The sequence below is a fragment of the Pongo abelii genome, chromosome 14, assembly GCF_028885655.2.
Source record: "Pongo abelii isolate AG06213 chromosome 14, NHGRI_mPonAbe1-v2.0_pri, whole genome shotgun sequence".
NCBI classification, from domain to species: domain Eukaryota; kingdom Metazoa; phylum Chordata; class Mammalia; order Primates; family Hominidae; genus Pongo; species Pongo abelii.
Window position 1 is genome coordinate 54,490,301 of NC_071999.2, and position 23,095 is coordinate 54,513,395.

The 23,095-nt window shown below is 39.5% G+C and overlaps 1 protein-coding gene across 4 annotated transcripts in view; it reads left to right on the forward strand.

Moving 5' to 3' along the window:
* PHF11 (PHD finger protein 11) overlaps positions 1–21,408 on the forward strand; it is a 36,143-nt gene extending 14,735 nt beyond the window's left edge. For 2 of the 4 annotated variants that reach the window (XM_063714911.1, XM_002824275.6), the window contains exons 3-10: positions 5,956–6,063; positions 10,943–11,076; positions 13,498–13,544; positions 14,644–14,708; positions 15,782–15,848; positions 16,692–16,823; positions 18,832–18,903; positions 20,941–21,408. In XM_063714911.1, the coding sequence (XP_063570981.1) occupies positions 5,956–6,063; positions 10,943–11,076; positions 13,498–13,544; positions 14,644–14,708; positions 15,782–15,848; positions 16,692–16,823; positions 18,832–18,903; positions 20,941–21,095 (780 nt within the window). In that variant the 3' untranslated portion in view covers positions 21,096–21,408. Of the gene's footprint in view, positions 1–5,613; positions 5,715–5,955; positions 6,064–10,942; positions 11,077–13,497; positions 13,545–14,643; positions 14,709–15,781; positions 15,849–16,691; positions 16,824–18,240; positions 18,402–18,831; positions 18,904–20,940 lie in introns of those variants that run through there. The other 2 variants (XR_010136773.1, XM_063714912.1) reach the window with 2 other exon arrangements.
* The last annotated feature ends 1,687 nt before the right edge of the window (positions 21,409–23,095 follow it).

Below are 23,095 nucleotides of genomic sequence, written 5' to 3' on the forward strand. Positions count from 1 at the left end.
ATATGATGTTCGATTTCATGACTATATTACCATTAACTGTTCTGTGAATGGGCATTTAGTTTTTCCAGTATTGTTTTCTATGACTAACAAGTTGTCATGAACATTCTTGTCTAGGTCTCCTTCTCATGTGAGAATTTCCCTTATCTAGGCTATATAGCTAAGAGCAGAATTGTTAGGCACAGGAATGGGGTGTTTTGTACTTCACTAAATATGCCAAATTGTTCTTCAAAGGGATTGTACCATTTAATACACCTAACTTACCAAACATCATAGCTTAGTCTAGCTCACCTTAAACATGTTCAGTACACTTACATTAGCCCACAGTTGGGCAAATCATCTAACGCAATGCCTGTTTTATGACAAAGTCTTGAATATCTCATAAAATTTATTGAATACTGTATTGAAAGTGAAAAACAGAATGGTTTATGGGTACTTGAAGTACTATTTCTACTGAATGCATACATGCACTATTGTAAAGTCAGAAGAAACTGTTAAGTTGAACCATTGTAAGTTGGGGACCATCTGTATACAGGAGGATGTGTGTAGGTTATACGAAAATACTATGCCTTTTAGATAAGGGAACTGAGCGTTCACGGATTTTGGTAGCCTTGGAGGTTCCTGGAACCAATCCCCTGCAGACACTGAGGGACGACTGCACTATGGCTTTATTACTAGCCTTAGCTCTTATTTTGGCACTTTGAATTTGTGGATCAGCTTTTCATGTTTGACCAAAATACCTTTTGGAATTTTGATTGGAATTGCATTGCATTTATAGATGACTTTGGGAAAAAAATAGACACATTCATATATTATAATATATATTATAATATATTATAAATAATTAATATAAATAATTAGCGAGAACCTGTTAATGGATGGGAAAAAGATGCATTCACATATTATAATATGTATTAATATATTATTAATGCATTATGTATTATGTATTATTAATGCATTATGTATTATATATTATTAGTGCATTATGTATTAATATATTATTAATGCATTATGTGTTAATATATTACTGCATTATGTGTTAATATATTATTAATGCATTATGTATTAATATATTAATTACATTTATATATAAATATAAATATTATGTATTTTTTATATATTACTGTATTCATATATTAATATATGAATATATTACTATATTATATATTATAATATATGAATATATTACTATATTATATATTATAATATATGAATATATTACTATATTATATATTATAATATATGAATGTGTCTTTTTTTCCCATCCATTAACAGAGTCTGTCTCTCCAATTATTTAGGTCTTTTATAAATTTCAAAACTGTTAAATAATTTTTATCTGTAGGCATATAGAACTTGGGGTTAGGCATATTCCTGGGCAAGTTTTTTGTTTTGTTTTGTTTTGTTACTTTTTTCTAAAAGCTTTTTAAATGAACTATTATCAGTATACATAAACACTATTGATTTTTATTTATTGATCTCATCCAGCAACCTTACCAAAGTCTTATTAGTTCTAAAACCTCTCTAGATTTACCTGGGTATATTGTATGTGGACAATCCTCATCTTTAAATAAGAACAATTTTATTTATTTACCTTCAATTCTGGGGACTCTTAATCTCTTTTTCTTGTGTTTTTCCAAAACATTCAATTATAGCGGTGATTACAAGCAATTAAAGTTGGGAGCCCTGTCTTGCTTCTGATATTAATAGGATGCTCCAAAAATCTTATCATTAAATTTGTGTATGTTTTACATTCTTAATGATTTCATTTAATTAAAATAAGGCAGTTACCTTTATCTCTAGTTTGCTAAAAATAATAGCATATTGAATATTACGAAATGCTTGTTCTGCATCTATTGAAATGATCCGGGTTCTTTTTCTCTCTCTGGCCACAAACAGTGCTAAATGCTTTATTTTATTTTACTTTTTTATATACATAATTTGATGTTTATTTTAAATTACAAATTTATGGAAAAGTTGCATATACAGTACAAAGAACTTTTTTTTGGTCAGAACCATTTTAAATTAAATGATATGCAATCTATCCTGAATACTTTAGTATGATTTTTTTTTTTTTTTTGAGACGGAGTCTTGCTCTGTCACCCCAGGCTGGAGTGCAATGGTGTGATCTTGGCTCACTGCAACCTCCGCCTCCCGGGTTCAAGCGATTCTCCTGCCTCAGCCTCCCGAGTAGCTGGGATTACAGACACATGCCACCACGCCCAGCTAATTTTTTGTATTTGTAGTAGAGATGGGGTTTCACGTGTTAGCCAAGATGGTCTTGATCTCTTGACCTCGTGATCCACCCACCTCAGCCTCCCAAAGTGCTGGGATTACAGGCGTGAGTCACTGTGCCCAGCCTTTAGTATGTATTTTCTACAAATAAGATGATATGCTTTGGCTGTGTCCCCACCCAAATCTCACCTTGAATTGTAATAATCCCCAAGTGTTAAGGGCAGAGCCAGGTGGAGATAAGTGAATCATGGGAGCGGGTTTTTCCCAGGCCATTCACATGATAGTGTTAGTGAATAAATCTCACGAAATCTGATGGTTTTATAAAGAGGAGTTCCCCAAAAATCTCTCTTGCCTGCTGCCATGTAAAACATGACTTTGCTCCCCCTTACCTTCTTCCGTGATTGTGAGGCCTCCCCAGCCATGTGGAATTGTGAGTCCATTAAACCTCTTTTTCTTTATAAATTACCCAGTCTTGCGTATGTCTTTATTAGCAGTGTGAGAACTGACTAATACACAAGGGCATTCTCTCACACTATAACAATATAAACATCAAAATCTGGAAATTTTGTTCTACTACTACCGTCTATTCCTCAAACCACTGAGGTTTCACTTGTTGTACTAATAATGTGTGTGTGTGTGTGTGTGTACTTTTTTTCTGAGACAAGGTCTCACTCTGTTGCCCAGGGCTGGAGTGCAGTGGCACCATCATGCCTCACTGCAACTTTGACCTCCTGGGCTCAAGTGATTCTCCCACCTCAGCCTCCAGAGTAGCTGGGACTATAGGCATGTGCCACTGTGCCCAGCTAATGTTTTGTACTTTTTGTAGAGATGGGGTTTTGCCATGTTGCCCAGGTTGGTATCCAACCCCTGGGCTCAAGCAATCCTCCCACCTCAGCCTCCCAAATGCTGGGATTACAGGTGTGAGCCACCATACCTGGCCTAATAACATTTTTTATAACAAAAGATTTTAGTTCATGGGTTGCATTTGGTTTTCATGTCTTAAGTTTTTTCATTTTATTCTGTTATTAATGTGTGTTGTACTTATATATTTTTTCTGCTGTGAAACCATTCTTAGATTAACACCATTTAATGGTGATGTTTTATTTTTACTTATTTATTTGAGACAAGGTCTCCCTAGGCTGGAATGGAGTGGCATAATCATAGCTCACTGCAGCCTTGAATTCCTGGGCTTAAGCAATTCTCCCACCTCAGCTTGGACTACGGGCACGTACCACCATACCCAGCTAATTTTTTATTTATCTTTTTGTAGAAATGGGGGTCCCACTATGTTGCCCAGGCTCATCTTGAACTCCTGGCCTCAAGTGATTCTCCTGTCTCAGCCTCCCAAAGTGTTGGGATTACAGGCGTGAGCTACCGCTTCCAGCCCAACCATGATGTTTTTATTCTAATATACTGTTGATGTTGATTTGCTACTATTTTTTAGTTAACTTTATTGGCATAATTTACATAAAATCAAATGTAGCCATTTTAAGTGTCCAATTCAGAAAGTTTTGATACATGTTGAGACCCATGTAACCACTACCACCATCAAGATATAAACATTTCCATTACCCCAAAGGGTTTCCTCAACGCTCTGTGCAATCAATTCCTTCCTACCCCAAGTCCCTATAGATTTGTCTTATCTTTTCTCAGATTTTATATGAAAGGAATCCTATAGTTGTCCTCCTTTGTGTCACTTCCTTTGCTCAGCATACTGTTTTAGATGCATCCATGTTGCATGTATCTGTATCTTGTTCGTTTATCATTCTTCACAGTACTTAATTGGTATGCATATATCACAATTTGCTTATTAATTCATCTGTTGGTAGACATGTGTTATTTCCAGTTTGGAGCTCTTATGATAAAAATCAGCTATGAGCATCTGTATATGAGTCTTTGTGTCTTTATTTAGGTCTTTCATAATTTCAAAATTGTTCAATAGCTTTTTTTTTTTTTTTTTTTTTTTTCTGAGACAGAGTTTTGCTTTTGTTGCCCAGGCTGGAGTGCGATGGCACCATCTCGGCTCACTGCACCCTCCACCTCACAGGTTCAAGCAGTTCTCCTGCCTCAGCCTCCCGAGTAGCTGGGATTACAGGCACCTGCCACCATGTCCAGCTAATTTTTTGTATTTTTAGTAGAGATGGGGTTTCACCATGTTGGCCTGACTGGTCTCGAACTCCTCACCTCAGGTGATCCACCTGCCTTGGTCTCCCAAAGTGCTGGGATTACAGGCGTGAGCCACCGCACCCAGCTATTCAGTAATTTTTATCTGTAGCTATTCAGTAATTTTTATCTGTAGAGGTATAGAACTTGGGGTTAGGCATATTCTGGGCTTGTTTTTTGTTTTGTTTTGTTACTTTTTTCTAAAACCTTTTTAAATGAGCTGTTATCAGTATATATGAACACTATTGATTTTTATTTATTGATCTCATCCAGCAACCTTACCAAAGTCTTATTAGTTCTAAAAAGTCTCTAGATTTACCTGGATATATTGTATGTGGACAATCCTCATCTTTAAATAAGGACAATTTTATTTATTTACCCTTAATTTGGGGCACTCAATCTCCTTTTCTTGTTTGGTTATGTTTGTCTTGGGTAAATAGCTAGAAGTAGAATTACTGAGTCATAAAGTTAGTGTATGTTTAACTTTAAAAGTGATTGCATTATTTTACATTTCTACCAATAATATGTAAGAATTTCATTTGCTCCACATCCTCATCAACACTGGGTCTTGTTATTTTAGGCAGTCTAGTAAATATATATTGCATCTCACTATGGCTTTAATATGCCTAAGGGTTAATGATATTGAGCATCTTCTCATGTGCTCATTTGCCATTCATAAACCTTCTTTCATGAAGTGTCTATTCAAATTTTGTGCCCACTTTTAATTGAATTGTCTTATTATTGAGTTGTAAGTATTTTCTAAAATCTGGATACAAGTCTTTTGTCAGAGATATGTATTGTGAATATTTTCTCCCAGTCTCTGGCTTGCCTCTTTGTTTTCTTAGCAATGTCTTTCAAAGACAATTTTTATTTTGATGGAATCCAACTTACTTTTTCTTTATGCTTTCTGATTTTTATAAGAAATCTTCACCTATGCCAATGTCACCAAAATTAACTCTTATGTTTCTCATGCCCTTTTGTTATTTGAGTGTAATATGTGAAACATTGATCTTCAATTCAGATTTGGATTCTTCTGGTTTCAAGTAGCACATAGAGACTTGAGCCAGCCTAAACATAAAAGAGGGTTTATGATAAGGTTTTGGGGGCATTTCATGTTTCCTAAAGGCAGGCATGCAGGTGGGTGTAAGAAACAGCTAGAAAGCCATTGGGAACCTAGAATGTCCTCTTTCTAGCCCTTGTTTTTCTTTCTTTGCAGACTGACTTGCTCTAACCACGTGGCTTCAGCTATTGCTCAAAGCCCATTCCACACTTTTAGGACAGGGGATCAGATTGACCCAGCTTGGCATCAGGGTTCCACCCAGGTCAGTGAGTTATTAGAGGTCAGGATTACAAAGTATAAAACATGCCTGGAAACCAGGGTCATTCCCAGAGAAATGGGATGACTTATGGTCTGCTCATCCACCCCCAAAGGTTGCCACTGTTTTACCCCCAGTCCGTTTCCCACTCCTGGTTTGATTTTCCACTTTTGGTATGATTTTCTGACATGTAGCTTTCAATATTACTTTGTGCATACTCTGGATTTTTTTTTTTTCCAATCTGCAGCTGTATTCTTCAGGACTTGTGGAATGTGAGGATCATGATCCGCTTAATCCTGATAGAAGTTTTGATGTGGAATCAGTAAAGAAAGAAATCCAGAGAGGAAGGAAGTTGGTAAGTGTAAATTATGTTATTTCTTATACTGGATGAACCCTCAAGGGATGCATTCCAAAGGAAGTCTATTTGACTGATACACCAGGGATAGAGAAGCATCTTGGAGAGCTGGAAGAAGTAGGAACTGTATTGGAAACCTCAATTCAACTTAACATTTAATTTTGTGTGTGTGTGTGTGTGACGGAGTTTTGCTCTTGTTGCCCAGGCTAGAGTGCAGTGACATGGTCTCAGCTCATTGCAACCTCCGCCTCCTGGCTTCAAGCGATTCTCCTGCCTCAGCCTCCCGAGTAGCTGGGATTACAGGCATGGGCCACCATGCTCGGCAAATTTTTGTATTTTTAGTAGAGACAGGGTTTCACCATGTTGGCCAGGCTGGTCGCGAACTCCTGACCTCAGGTGATCCGCCCGCCTTGGCTTCCCAAAGTGCTGGGATTACAGGCGTGAGCCACCACGCCTGGCCAACATTTAATATTTTAAAATAAACTACCATATACTTCACCAGTAAAGTGATCTGAGTTAGAACGCTTTTGCTGTAAGTAGAAGAAAGCTCAAGTCAAACAGACTTTTACAAAGAGGATACTTACTTTTTCACTTGATCAGAGAAAACACCTGCTTTCCAAGTTGGTTGATTGAGTGGCTTGATAATGTCATCAGGGGCCCAGGTTCTTCCTCTCTGGCCTCCTGTTCCCAACATCAGCTGGTCCCCTTGTGGTCATAGGGTGGCTACAGGCAGCAACTGAAGCATCAGGCTTTCTTGTTCATACCCAGTGAAAGAGAAAGGTCATCCCTACACATGGAATTAGCCCCCTTCTGAAAGTTTAATTAGGTTGCACCCCTCTTTCTGCACCAACTGCTGGGGGTGGCCATAACTAATCAGGGTCTACCCTAGGAGCTGGGGTCAGCTCCCCATGGGTCATAAGGGAGCTTATTCAGGGAGGAAGAAATGCTCAGAAGTCATTCCACTGGGCTTATTGCAGCGACTTCCTCTCAAGGACCCTTCACATCTTAGCAAGCAGGACAGCAAGTGTGAGCACCTCACACTCTGACTACAACCACAGGGTTAATAACCGGGGACAAACATATAGTTAGTCTTTGCAAGGCATCGGCATCAGCAGCATCCTGTGGTAGGTGTGTTACATACATTGCTCTAGGTAACCTCCCAGCTATAGGTAAAATGATGCCCATTTTAATCGAAGAAATGGAAAGTTCAGGGTGAAAGGCAACAGTCCAGATGGAATTCTGCAAATTATGCTGTCTTAGGCAGTGTACACAATACTGTAGTAGGTCCTGAAGCAAGCCATAAAAATGGACTGTGTGTGGCCCGGGCATGGTGTGGCATGCCTCTAATCCCAGCACTTTGGGAAGCCAAGGCAGTTGAGGACTGCTTGAGCCCAGGAATTTGAGACCAACCTGGGCAACATAGTGGGACCCTGTCTTTACCAAAAAAGAAAAAAAATTAGCCCGACACAGTGGCATATACCTGTAGTCCCAGCTACTTGGGAGGCTGAGGTAGGAGGATTGGGTGAGCCTGGAAAGTCGAGGCTGCAGTGAGCTGTGATCACACCACTGTACTCCAGCCTGGGCAACAGAGTGAGACTCTGTCTCAAATTAAAAAAAAAAAAAAAAAATAGAGTATGTGGATCCTGCTCTCAATGTCTATGCTATTACTAATTAATACTTGGCAAGACTGGCTGCTGACATCATTAGTGCTGACAATGCCACATCCCTAGGATTTTGGGTGTGAGATGGGTGAACTGATTAGAAAGTAGCAGACAGACCTCAACTGGAATATTTTTGTTGCTCTTCACTAATTGGATTTGAGTGGGGAGACACAGAGTTAAAGAAATCTCTGTGAAATTCTAGTAGCCATCCAGTTATGAAGAGACCCAGGCTGAGAAATGAGGGCAGTTGATTGGAGGCATAATATTTGAGGGAAAGCAGGTACCTGAGGGTTTCTGCGGACCTTGGGATGCAGACTTCCCTACTGGGAAGGCTTTGGGATGGGTTGGAAGTGGAGGATAAAGGAGAGAAGAGAGGAAAGTCACCTGAGGTAATAGTTACCCTCTCACAGCATTTATGGAACCCTTGGACTATGTGGGCAGATACATGGCACACACCCGTGGTGGGGACAGGCCAGTGCTGTGGTAGTTTCAGTACAGCTGGGCAAGTACCTTGAGGGTGAGCAGCAGGGGCCCTCAGCTAGCAGGCTCCGCCCTAGGATTCAGACTACCAATCTGACAGAGCCACATGGACATCCAATAGCATTTCAGAGTAAAGTGGCCAAAAAAGTACAGTTCCATCTCCTATACACACACACACACACACACACACACACACACACACACACATTCCCCATCTAAATCTGCTCATAAAAACAGCACCATCATTATCCATTTGCCCAAGCCAGAAGTCTAAGGACTCTCTTTTCCTCATCAACCTCCCAGCCCAACACCAAGCCCGTGGGCACGAACTCCTAGATGCATCTTGCATTCATCCACCCACTTCTCTCAGCGTCAGTAATCCACCATAGTGAAGTCACCCATCTTGTTCTCTACAGCGAGTACTGACACTCGCCCCACTGTCTCTCCTGCCATCCCTACCCCAGCCCATAGTTCTCCACCCAGCAGCAGCCCAGCAGCCTGAGTGATCTTTCAATAATGTTCATCAGTTCATGTTCCCCATGCACAAAGATAAAACCCAACTCCTTACTCTGGTGTGTAAGTCCCACATGATCCAGCCCTTACTTACCCCTTTGATCATCCTGAGACTTCCCCGTGCCCACTTCGCTGCTCCAACAGCACTGGTCATCTGTCTTGTCCTTGCTGTAGCTTGCCAATGGGGAAGCTCATTCTTGTGGCCAAGACCCAAGGCGCTCTGCTTAGAATGTCTTTCCTCCTCCTTTTTGCATCTGGGAGCTCTTACTATTATTCAGATCTCAGCTTCCATATCACCTCCTTAGAGTTGACCCATTTTACTAACTGCCTAATCTGAAGTAGGGACCCAGTGACACTCTGTCACTTCACCCTATTTTAATTCGATATGTGTATGTAACTGTGAGATGTTTTAAACTTTGCTTTATTTGATCATTGTACCTTGTCTCCAATAGAATGTAAGCTTCATGTGGACAGGCATCTTTTCTGCTTTGTCCACTACTGTTTTCCCTTATCCTAAAACCGTGCCTGCCACATCATAGCTACTGCATACTAAATAAATACTATATACTCATGTATTTTTAAATGAATAAATGTTTATTAGCCATTTGCATTTTTTCTTCTGTAATTTGCCAGTTACCACTTTTCTGCAGGTTATCAGAATCTTAAAACTTTATCTAGTATGCTACAAACATTTTTATTTCAATCTTTTCCTTGTCTTTTAAATATTTTGAATGCCCTCACTATAAAATGGAAGTTTAAAATTTTTGTATAGTAGGTTCTGTCAGTTTTTTTTTTGTTTTTGAAACAGATTCTCCCTCTGTCGCCCAGGCTGGAGTGCAGTGGTGCAATCACAGCTCACTGCACCCTTGATTTCCTGGGCCCAAGCCATCTTCTGGCTTCAGCCTCCCAAATAGCTGGGACTACAGGAGTGTGCCACTATGCCCAGCTGATTTTTAAAGTTTTTTGTAGAGATGAGGTCTCACTGTGTCTCGAACTGTGTAGAGATGAGGTCACAGGTCTCGAACTCCTGGGCTCAAGCAATCCTCCTGCCTCAGCCTCCCAAAGTACTAGGATTACAGGCATGGGCCACCATGCCCAGCCTGTCAGTTTTCATTTGTGGCTTCTGGGTTTTCTTGCTGCCTTAGACAGCCTTCCTTGCCTCCATACTATGCTTTTTTCTTTCTCCTGTATTTCTTAATCTTTAAGAGTTTTTTGTTTAACATTATTATCTAGTTAGAGCTTTAATCCATGTACAACTTATTCAGGAGTATATTGTGAGGTAGGGATCTAACTTTATTTTTTTCCTATATACATAGCCAGTTACCCTCCTCCCAAATTAAATGATCGTTCTTGTATGCTCTGATTTGAATTTCCACCTTTATCATAACCTTATTTCTTGCCTATATTTGAATTTCCTTTAACTGTTTCTATGCTTGCTGGTGCCGACCCTGGGCTATGGTGTGAGTGACCTCCTGTTCTGCAAGGTGATTTCACTGTGCCCCCACGTCATTCAGCCAGAGTATCATGCTGATCAGCCTTGGTCCTGGCTGGATTCCCCTAAACCAGTTAGGCTGCTGTGGCCACACACTGCCTAGCCAACATGACACCACTCTCACATATAAAATGCCAGATAGGTAAATACAAGCCAGGAATCAAATAAATTGAACCAAGAAAAAACTGTTAATAGAGTTGTAGAATTTTTTAAAATTTTTGGCCCTACTACCTAGATTCCCTTACTTTATCTCACATTATCCTCAATAGCAACTCTCTAATACAGATATTCTCACCCACAGCAGGGTCTGAGTCCGAAAGAGAAATCACACCACTCTCAGTGGCACAGCCAGCGGCCGCTCTCGCCTGTCTCAAAGGGCCCCCTAGTGGGGCCCCTTGCCTGGAGCTGGACAGGTTTGCCCACTCTGCTTTTTAGAAAATTCTTTTTAAAAGAGAGAGATTTTTTTTTGAAACAAAAAGCATTTTCTGCTTTTAATCAGATCATTACAAAATTGTCCAAGCATTCCGGCTAGCTGAGGTTTCGCTGAAATTCCCAAATGAGCAGCCAAATATAAGTACTGTACCCTAATGTTTATAACAGGATGGAATCTTGCTGATGATGCCCAGGATAAAATGCAGGGTTTCTGGAACTTAAATAACATTTAATGATGTATTTGAATTTTAACAAATAACAATAAACAGGTACTTATTCAGTAAAATCTATTCTTCTGTAGAAATGCAAATTTTGTCATAAAAGAGGAGCCACCGTGGGATGTGATTTAAAAAACTGTAACAAGAATTACCACTTTTTCTGCGCCAAGAAGGACGACGCAGTTCCACAGTCTGATGGAGTTCGAGGAATTTATAAGTATTTAATAAAACATTTTTAAAACCACATTTGGGGGATTGGGATAAGGAATGGTTGGATTAAGACAAGGAGACTTTGAAGACTAATTTTATGTAAATGGTTTTCAAATGAGAACACAGCCAGTTTGGGGGATGCACAGGGGTTATGTGAATTTTGAATTTCACTGAAATATATATATATATATTATTTTAGTCACAATATCTTGAATAATGAGATCAATGTTAGGACAGCATGATTTTTTTAAATATGATTTTTGTGAGCTATGTTACGTTCTTAAGATGGATTTTTTAAAATTCCATTCAGAGGCTGATGTTTTTCCTGCCAGTGCGCATATATTCCCAATTTTCCCATAGTGTTCCAGGCACAATTTATTTATTTATTTAATAACCACCTGCTTTATGCCAGGCATAATTCTAAGTGCTTTACAAATGTTAACTCATTTAATCCTCATAATAGTCAACTGAGGTAGATACTATTATCTCCATTTTCCAGAGGAGGAAACTGGGGCCTTGAGACACTCAGTGACTTGTCCCCAGGTTACACAGCTGGTCAGTGGCAGAGCTGGGCTGCAGGACTTCCAAGTCCTTGCTCTTTGCCACCTTGTTGTCTTCAGGTATGGGGGCTGTATATTCTAAAACAAGAGGGCAAGCCTACCATTGAAAGAAGCTTGCTAAATAATTTTAAATCTGATTTCGAGCAAGTTCCATAAGTATTTTGTTGCTAATCAGACATGAAACGTGTAAATATGTAAATTTCGTACTGCACTTCTTTTTATATTTGATTCACTAAGAAACTCACAGGTGGTTATAGTCTGAGTTTCATTTTTATTATTTACCTTCTCAAAGAGCTCGTTCTAGTATGACCTTTACAATGACCTTAAACACAAGATCAAACGAAAAGGAATGTCCCTGCTATAGCTTAAAGTTTGAAAAAATATACTGATCACACCCATTAGAAGAACTAACAAATAGGGACTCAATAAAATAGTCTTCTTGCATTGTTTTATCAAGGAACAGGTGAATTTTTATGCATTTTTAAACTGAATTTAAACCTTCATGCCTATCATACATGAGGCACCTTCCTAGGTGCTACGAGATACAAAGAAGAATAAAATATAGATTGAACCTCAGAGAAGTTATCACCTGGTGGGAAGGCCAGAAGAAGGGTCAATGCAAACAGAAGCACATGGGATAACGAGAGCAGGAGGGGTTACATGAAAGGAGCTTGGCCTTGAGTTGAGAATTGTTGACACTGCGGAATGGATGGGGACATGGGGGTTCATCCTGATATTTTCAACACTGTTTTATATGTTTGAAAAAATTTAAGTACTTGGGAAGTGAAAGTGCTCAGAGATACCAGAATCAAAGTGGGAGGAGATTAAGTTTGTTTGGGTGTTGCTGGGAAGACTGCATGGAAGAGGTGGGAACTGGTATAAGATGGGAAGAAACAGCATTCCCCTAGGCGAGGCCACTGCTTCCTGAGAGTCAGCGCCATCTGGAGAGGAAGGGGGATGAAGCTGGGTGCCAAGGAGGAGGAAAGGTTAGAAAGTGGCCGAGCAGCTCTATAAAACGATTCATTTCATTTCTTTTTTTTTTTTTTTTTTTAAGACGGAGTCTTGCTCTGTGGCCCAGGCTGGACTGCAATGGTGCGATCTCAGCTCACTGCAACCTCCAGCCTCCTGGGTTCAAGCGATTCTCCTGCCTCAGCCTCCCAAGTAGCTGGGACTACAGGCACGCGCCACCATGCCCAGCTAATTTTTGTATTTTTAGTAGAGACGGGGTTTCACCATGTTGGCCAGGAGGGTCTCCATCTCTTGACCTCGTGATCTGCCCGCTTCAGCCTCCCAAAGTACTGGGATTACAGGCATGAGTCACCGCACCCGGCCTCACTTCATTTCTTCATCATAGCCTGCTATGCTGCTGCTTTCTCTTGGAAGATACTAATCAGTTCTAGGCCCTTTGTTGGTCAAATCTAAGATCTGGGGCAAATACCTGTTTTCATTGAAAGGTAAATTAATGCTTGCAATTTTGTGCTATTTATTGTTGAAAACCAGCAGAATCTTGTACAGTCAGATAGAAATCTGCATGTCTTAGATTGTGGATCTTTAGGTATCTTTATACAGTAAAATCTCACTGACCACTGTATCTGAACTAGTATTGTTCATAATACTTCATCAGTACTCATTCCTTGAAAGAAGATAATCATCTTCCTAAGTCCCTGAGGGCATAAAAGACATCTAACTGAGCCTCCATCTGCACTCAGTGTGGGTCACTAATTTTACACAGGGCTTCAAAAAAAAAAACTTTAGTGTGACGCCATCATGAAAAGTAGGTTGGTACGTTTTTAATCACAAAAATAGACATAATATTTGAAAACTGTAAATAAAAATATTTTACAATTCTTTGAAATTAAATATTTCAGACTGCTTTGCCAACAACATGCTCAATTCCCGATCATCGCTCAAAGTGGTAAGTTTCTAAAATTTAGCACTGTGGGTTTTAAAGAAAAGTAAACATTTAAGTAACATAAGGAATAGTCTAATTTTCTAGCCTCATTGAATTAAAATACAAATGTTTGAGTTAAAATTTTACACATCTAGAAAATTGACAGCTTCTTTGTGTATTATGTGATATAATTGACTACTTTTTTCTTCTTTATGAAGAAGACCTATTCTCTTTGAACCATTCCCTGGTATCTTTCATTCTCCCTACACTCACAGAACCAAACTAAGACATGGGAAAAAGCCTCGACTTTTGGGACTGCTTCTCTTCCATAAGAATTTTCAGTAGATAAAATTTTAAAAGTGCTGCACCTTCCCTGAGTGAAAATTCCCTAAGGATGCATGGTTAGCATTTCAGTTCTAATTAAGGCAGACTGGATCCTGGCTAACTGGAGTTATGGGGTATACTTTTATTCATGAGTGGAACAACAGTGTGTTAGCAGCACTAAATCTGCAATGTTCACTGTGAACTGGAGTCAGGACCTCGTTGAAGACTTAGTTCTGCATCATGCCAACTGCATTTTATGGTGATAACATTCTCCAAATAGCACCTCTACCATCATTTTTCAGTCATTACCCTTTTAACTCAGCAGGAAATGCTATTACAAATACTGCTTTAAATCAGTGTTTATTGACAGGGAAAAGCACCAGCAATACACACTTAACCAAATCCTTGCAAATGTCATCTATTAAATAATCTTCATCTTTATTAGTCTGTTTTACTTTGAATATCTTCTCTTATGAGTGAAATTGAGTGCATTCCCATCTTTTCACCAATTATATTTTTTTCCTATGACCCAATTTGTTCGTTTTTCTATTCAATGAACCCTCTCCCCAGAGAGTTCCCCATGTGCCCATTTTTCTACTCAATTATTTACCTGTTTTGCATTAAACTTATCTTTTTTTAAAATTAACCCTTTATCATAAGTGCTGCAAACACTTAGTCGAAGTTTGCCATATCTTTTGACTTTGTAAAAACTTTTGGCATATGAGTTGTATATTTCATGTAGTCAAACAATAATCTTTTCCTTTATGGATTCCAATTTTTAAATGGTTTATATTTTTAGCTAAATTTTCAGGAGTGAAAAGAAAAAGAGGAAGGAAGAAATCCCTCTCAGGCAATCATGTACAGGTAATTTGACTTAGTTTTTGTAGCTTTGCATTTCTTCATACAGAGTCCTTATTTAAACCAGTCTGAATGTCAGGTGAAAGGTACTTTCCAAATCATCCGAACAGAGAGCCTTTGTAGAACATTCTTCATTTGTGTTCTCAGCTAAGGCTGCTCCTGAGGCTGCCTTTTTAGGAAGAATCTCCATAGTCGGGAAGCTCTTAGATAATTCCTAGATGGTAGAATCATCATGAGATGAGCATGAAAATGAAGCTGGAAGTACCAAGCACATAACCTTCAGGAGGTGACATTCTCCGAGCTCCTATAAATTCCCTGGCACCAAACTAGTGAGAGCATCTGACCCCACAGGTGCTTACAGGTAAAACAGGCAGACGGTGCAGTCAAACATCCTTATGGAGCCAAGTATTTCCCAGCTGCATGACCCACACCTGACCAAATCTGTAGCTCTTATAAACTTCTGGATTATTATGTATAAAATGTATGAAACTATTTTGGGGATTTGAGTTTTTACACATCAGCATGTATAAGCTAAATTCATATGAGCCGGCAACCTTCACCTCCTCCTGTTTATACAAGGGGTGCTTGTCAAACACCTCTTAATGTTTTATAATACAAAACAAAAATATATTTGATGTTTACATCTAAATACGAATATGGGGCTTTTTTTTTTTTTTTTTTTTTTTTGAGACAGTCTCTCTCTGTCGCCCAGGCTGGAGTGCTATGGTGTGATCTAAGCTCACTGCAACTCTGCCTCCTGGATTCAAGTGATTCTCCTGCCCCAGCCTCCTGAGTAGCTGGGATTACAGGTGTGCACCAACACGCCTGGCTAATTTTTGTATTTTTAGTAGCAACAAGGTTTCACCCTGTTGTCCAGGCTGGTCTCGAACTCCTGACCTTGTGATCTGCCCATCTTGTCCTCCCAAAGTGCCGAGATTACAGGCTTGAGCCGCCGCGCCCAGCCAGGGCATGATTTTTACTGTAGGCGTATCATTTAGTTATGCACAGCAAAAGACTGGTTTTCATTTTATGCAATATTAAAATCAGTGTAATGCAATCTTGATTTTCTCTCCTTCTAGCCACCTGAAACAATGAAATGTAATACATTCGTAAGACAAGTGAAAGAAGAGCATGGCAGACACACAGGTTTGCGCTAAGTGTTGTCTGTAACAAATATGGCCTACAATACTTATAAGAATGTCAACCCACCTGTTTCAAACTTGGTATCCCGCCTAAATCTTTATTCTTCTAGGCCTGTGGTAATTAATGAGTATAAATCTTTATCATAACTATCCATTGTATTGTAATCCCAGCATATCAAGATAACTTAGGTTGGAATGGTCCATTGCCTTCAGTATTAAGAAAAGATAGACTTCTATTAATAAAGACACAGACAGGCTTGCCTGAGCTCAGAATCCAGCAATGTGTCACCCCTCACACTGTGACCCCTGTAACTGTAGTTCTCTGTTCTTTAAAGAAATAGACATTCCACTAACAACACATACAAACTGTGACAAGAAGTGACAGGGACTGTTATGTCAAAGACTTAAGGGTAATTTTTTAAAATCCTCTTAATTCAACTACATATCGGGTACAGTGTACACTGCTCAGGTGACAGGTGCACCAACATCTCAGAAATCACCACTGAAGAACTTATCCATGTAACCTGAAACCACCTGTTCCCCAAAAGGTATTGAAATTTAAAAAATTACAGTTTTATATGTTTAAAAAAGCCTCTTAATTCATATAGTTATTGTAAGCAGAGAAATTTTCATTTTTACTTTTTCTAACATTTTATTCATTGTTTCAGCTGGACAAAAAAAATGAGGTATGATGAAATTATAATTAATAGAAAGGGTGAAGGTGCTGTATTATTTTACTAAGTATGCGCATCCACCACTAGGCAAGGTCTGAAGAAATAAGCATAAAGTAATTTATGATTAGCTGCCCTAAGACTATTTCCTTCTTAAATGTTTGTCTTATTCTTAGATGCAACTGTGAAAGTTCCTTTTCTTAAGAAATGCAAGGAAGCAGGACTTCTTAATTATTTACTTGAAGAAATATTAGACAAAGTTCATTCAATTCCAGAAAAACTCATGGATGAGACTACTTCAGAATCAGGTACTGATGAATAGCAATATTTCTAAGTATAGAGACTTCTCCCAGACCTAGATTTAAAACAAAACAAACCCAAGAAAAAAAAAGGCCCATTTTCTTCCTATACTGCTTTTTTCTTCTCCTTTACCTCATTCTTTTTTTTTTTAAGACGGAGTTTCGCCCTTGTTGCCCAGGCTAGAGTGCAGTGGTGCAATCTTGGCTCACTGCAGCCTCTGCCTCCCGGGTTCAAGCGATTCTCCTGTCTCAGCCTCCTGAGTAGCTGGGATTACAGGCACACGCCACTACACCCGGCTAATTTTCTGTATTTTTAGTAGAGACAAGGTTTCACCATGTTGGCCAGGCTGGTCTTGAACTCCTGACCTCAGGTGATCCGTCCACCTCGGCCTCCCAAAGTGCTTGGATTACAGGCGTGAGCCACCGTGCCTGGCCCTTTACCTCATTCTTTAATAAAATAATTGTACCAGCTCTACTATCCTTCATAAATCAACAGGATGTGGGTAATTTACAAACTCAGTAATTTAGTCAAAAGTAACCTGATGCCCTGAGAGTTGTGATACATTTTCCAGAGGTGTCTAACAGGTTGGCCACTAAGAGAATGTGCCATTCAGAGATTGATTCGGTCACATATGCTCCCCTGCCACCGCCCTGCATTCCTGTTGCTAAGATCTGAGAACAGTGTTATGTTACAGTTTTGATTTGACTCAAATTCTATTCCTTAATAAGCCAAGTGTCCTTTTCTAAATAATGTTAACTCAAACTTTAAAGTATAGAAGGAATTTTAATGTTTTGATTGATGTTTGGTTTAAAGATGTACTTTGTTAAAGAAGTTTCTTTCTTAAAGAGCTCTTTGGGAAGTCAAAGTTCCATTTGTATGTGCAGGTATATAGCTACTTAGCTTTTTGTTTGTTTGTTTTGTTTTGAGGCAGAGTCTCGCTCTCTCTCTCAGGCTGAAGTGCAGTGGCATGATCTCAGCTCACTGCAACCTCTGCCTCCAGGGTTTAAGTGATTCTCTTGCCTCAGTCTCCGGAGTAGCTAGGATTACAGACATGTGCCACCATGCTCGGCTAATTTTTGTATTTTTAGTAGAGATGGAGTTTCACCATGTTGGCCAGGCTGGTCTTGAATTCCTGACCTCATGTGATCTGCCCGCCTTGGCCTCCCAAAGTGCGGGGATTACAGGTGTGAGTCACTGTGCCCAGCCTTACTTAGCTTTCTTATAACTTATATCCCATGAGTTTAAAACCTTTATTATAGTTATTTTACAAGGACAAGCTGGACAGCTTATATTGTGGGCAACAATATAAAAAATGTTTATTTGAATGGGATTATTTTCTGTAGGGCAAAACCAAAAAGTGAAATAAATAGTAAGCATTTCCAAAAGCTCATTTATTATACTATTTTATTCATTTATTTCCTCTAGACCAAGCACTTCCCAGTGTGCCTGAGAACCACCTGTAGGGCTTGTGAGGACACAGATAGCTGGGCCTATCCCACAGAGATTCTGATTCAGTACAAATACCAAGAATTGGGGGCCAGGCGCAGTGGCTCACGCCTGTAATCCCAGCATTTTGGGAGCTCGAGGTGAGTGGATCATCTGAGGTCAGCAGTTCGAGACCAGCCTGGCCAACATGGCAAAACCATGGCAAAACAAAAATTAGCCGGGCGTGGCGGTGCGTGCCTGCAATCCCAACTACTTGGGAGGCTGAGACATGAGAATCGCTTGAACCCAGGAGGCAGAGTTTGCAGTGAGCCAAGATCGCACCACTGCACTCCAGTCTGGGCAACAGGGTCAGATTCTGTCTCAAAAAAAAAAAAGAAAAAAGAGAAATGCCAAGAATTACATTTCTGACAGCTTCCCTGCGCTGCTGCTGCTGCTGCTGCCGTCTAACATTAAAGTTCCACGGCACATGACTGCTCTCTTTCCTTTCCCCTGTTTTGGATTACATATATAAATGGAGGAGTTTCTGCCTATACAAACTGTTTAATATTGAAAATGTTTTTCTCCCTCCAGACTATGAAGAAATCGGGAGTGCACTTTTTGACTGCAGATTGTTCGAAGACACATTAGTAAATTTTCAAGCAGGTATATGAGTTATATAATATCTGAGCAGCATAGTTGAGAAATATTTATCACGATATTGAAACAATATACCATACAGGTGATACAAATATTTTAGAAGAATGTTCATTGTTTTCTTAAATGAGAAAAGCAATTACAAAAACAGTATGATCCCGCCGGCCCCCACACACACAGAGGAAAATATCTAGGTGCACGTGCACAGACAACAGCTGCACCTGGTGGAGACAGTAGTTGGTTGTAGGTAGTTGGAATATAGTGATTTTTGTCTGTTCTTTTAGTGCTATATTTTCCAGATTTTCTATATACACACAAATACTTTTATAATGAGAAAAACTCATTAAAAAAGTAGAGACAACAAAAAATTGATTCAAACATTGGAGCATATTTTGGCCTGTGTGTGGCCCAGGCAGGAGCTGGTAAAGTTTCCTGTGGATTCTCTGCTCTTGGGTGGCGAGGCTGTGATAAACCGTCCCTCCGCTTGCCTCCCTCTCGCTTGGTGAGATGGGTCAAAATTTTAATTCTCCCGCTATTAATCCTCAAATCTAATTTAATTTCTTATCAGGGAGGGTTACGACTGATTTAAGGTTCAACAGAAAAACAAACAAACAAAAAACAATGAGCAAGCAAGAATAACCAAGAAATGTTTGCAGTAGAAAATCTCATTTGGTTTGGAGGAGGGAGATTTAACCTTCCTATTAAATATCAACCATTTATTGAGTGAGTCCTCCTTTCAGCATTAAGATGCCCTCAAGACAGGCTACACCTCCACTTGTTTATGAGTCTGGTCTGACTTCTCTATCAAGGCTGCCACACACGGCTGGGCAGGCCGTGCACAGAGTCATACAGCATTGGTGGATGGCTCCCCCTGAAGTTGCACAACAGAGTGCCCGCCACACTCTGCATTTCCACAGATGTATCTGTCTCTCCAGCATATGGTAGGAAGACAATAAGATTTCCCTGTGAAGAAATCATTAGTTCATATCCCTGTCTCAACATACACAACCTTTCTCATTTTGGCTTCTATATTATACATTTCTATTTGAATTTTTTACTACATTTATAACCAGCAGGAAAAATACTTTGAAAAATCTACCAAAAAGAGTGTCTGTCTTAATAGTCTTTTGAGGCTGTCTGCTAATATATAGCAGTATCCATATTTTTTTAAAGCAGCCTTAAAAATCTTTTTCTAAAAAGAGTTATTTTGTAGGGGACTTCCATGTGTGTTTTTCTTTCATGTAAGGGAACATGTCACACATCACTACTTGGGTGGATTAGGTGGGAGTACATAGATCATAATGTAGTATAGCGGGGGTGCCACTAGTTAGAACTGCATGAGATTCAACTTAAAAGGCTTAAGTTGGGTTTCACTACCCCGGTTGATAAAAACTTGCTTAATTTAGCCTTACTCATATTTTAAGTTAACTATAGGTATGCAGTTATTCTGAATAAAGGTTGTATATGTGTGTGTTTTAACTGTTTGATTTTGAGGCTTTTAAAAATTACATTGCCATTGACTACTATTTGTTATTTATAAAGCCTAAGTATCTTCCTCCTAAGCTTTTCTAAGTTTCCACAATTAAAAGCCTTCCTATTTCTAAATGAAACCAAAAGCTTTTATGTAACATTAAAAATTGGACGCATTTTTAGGAAGGATTTGTCCTTAACCTTGGTATTCTAGCCACATTCTCCAATTATCATCTCTCAATAAATGGATATAGTATAGCATGAAGGTTATACAGTCACTGTTTTCAAGTTCTCAAAGATATACAAAGGGACTTGTTCTGCTATAAATGTGCACAAAATCTTAAGGGTTTACTGAGCAGCTTTGTGTATGATAAATGTTAGAATTCTGTCCTGAATCAGAAGGAGGACGTGAAGGCATAAAGAAACCAGCTCCTGCCCATAAGGCTCTGGATCCTTTTCATCAGAGGCACGAGGATTGTGTATCTGTACCTGCAAGTGAAAGGGGCTAGAAATGGTACATTATTTCTAATAAAACTACTGAATAAGCTGAAATAATTTTATTTCTTCTTTTCATAGCAATAGAGAAAAAAATTCATGCTTCTCAACAAAGGTGGCAGCAGTTGAAGGAAGAGATTGAGCTACTTCAGGACTTAAAACAAACCTTGTGCTCTTTTCAAGAAAATAGAGATCTTATGTCAAGTTCTACATCAATATCATCCCTGTCTTATTAGGGATTACCATTTCCTAAGCCAAGAGTCATGTCAAATTGCAGTCAGGCTCAAAACCAGAGACCAGGCTGTGAAATCCACACATCTTTAGAACTAGTTGTCTCCTCTTGGCCTCGGCAGCTCTTCCTTGTTCTTACTGGTTGACATTTTGATCACTCTTTGCACACTCTTACTTGTGTTTTTTGCTCATTGTCACACTCCCAGCACCTAGTATGCTCAGTAAATGTTTGTGGAATAAGTGCATAAAATGTTCTTAACCTTTGATTCTACTTACAGCCCATGATACCTCTTAGATATAATAAATTTGGATTATACTTTACTTGTACCAAATTTGCCTGTTTTCGTGTCACAAAGTCTGCTTTTGAAAAATCTCTTTTCAGCCACAGTTACCACGTGGGGATTCATCATCTTCAAAACAAACACCTAAATTTTAAATTGGACTCTGAATAAGAAAATTACCGGGAGTATGCAAGAATGAAAAAAATGACAGTTACATTTTTCTCAATCTAATAATATACGATTCTTGTTTTTATGCCCACACCATCACGTCTGACCCCTGAAAACTTCACATTCACAGTTCTCATTTTTTACCATGGTACTCTGATTTTCAATAATGCTATGTCTCAAAATGGGTTTTAACTGAGTCTCCAGCATGGTGTCTGACATGTACTAAATAAGTACTTGAAAAGTATTTGCAGGAGATGAAAAAGAACAGTCCATTCCAGTTGTAATGGCAGCCCTAGCCTAAGTTCTTATATCTTAGGGACAAAATCTAAACCAGTGGATTTCAAATCTGGCCGCACATCAGAATCATGTGGGGCACTTTAAAAACTACAGAAGTGAAGACCCCATCCAACACCCTCTGAATAGATTTCCACTAGTCTGGATGAGTATTGATTACTGTAGCTTCAGCTTCCTATCCTGATATTAAGTCTTAGCAAAGTTTTTGGTTGTTGTTTTGTTTTGTTTAAGACGGAGTCTCACTCTGTTGCCAGGCTGGAGTGCAGTGGCGTGATCTCGGCTCACTGCAACCTCTGCCTCCTAGGTTCAAGCAATTCTCCTGCCTCAGCCTCCCAAGTAGCTGGGACTACAGGCGTGCACCACCACGCCCAACTAATTTTTGTATTTTTAGTAGAGACGGGGTTTCACCATGTCGGCCAGGATGGTCTCAATCTCTTGACCTTGTGATCTGCCTGCCTCGGCCTCCCAAAGTGCTGGGATTACAGGCATGAGCCACCGCACCCAGCCATCTTAGCAAAGTTTATCTGACTAATCCTTCTGATGTCATGATCTTTATTTAAAAAAAAAACCTTTGTCCCCCACTTTACTTTCACGTTTAACCTGTGACTCACACAGCATGTAACTGTGCACCATGGAGCACCGTGTGTTTGGTGGCCATGAGGCTGGCTACTGGGCAAACTACTAAGGCGGACCCGAGTATGAACTTCAGCTATGTCACTACTGAAAAACTTGAATCCGATTATTTAATCTGAGAATGCTGCTGCCTACCTTATGGGACAAAATATGGACAGTAAATAAAATGTGAAGCAGAGAGCACAATGTCTGGCACTGTGGGAAATAAATGTTAAAACACATGCATGCACACACGCACTCCCCTTGCTAACATTTCTGTCTTATTTTCTCCATTCTAACCAAACTTAATTATGATAAGTTCTGGAAGGCTCCTTAGCTCCCATCTCTAAGCCTCTGCTTGTGCCTCTTTTTGTTTTGGAGATGAGCTAAAAGGACACTTTATATTTTCCCCTACCCAACACAAGCATTATCTTCAGAACAAATAACTGCTTGTCATGTTAACCCTATTACTGTATTGGTCCGTTCTCACACTGGTATGAAGAAATACCAGAGACTGGGTAATTTATCAAGGAAACAGGTTTAATGGACTCAGTTCCGCATGGCTGGCGAGGCCTCAAGAAACTTACAATTGTGGCGGAAGGGGAAGAGGCCCGTCTTACGTGGTGGCAGGTAAGCGAGAGCACGCAAAG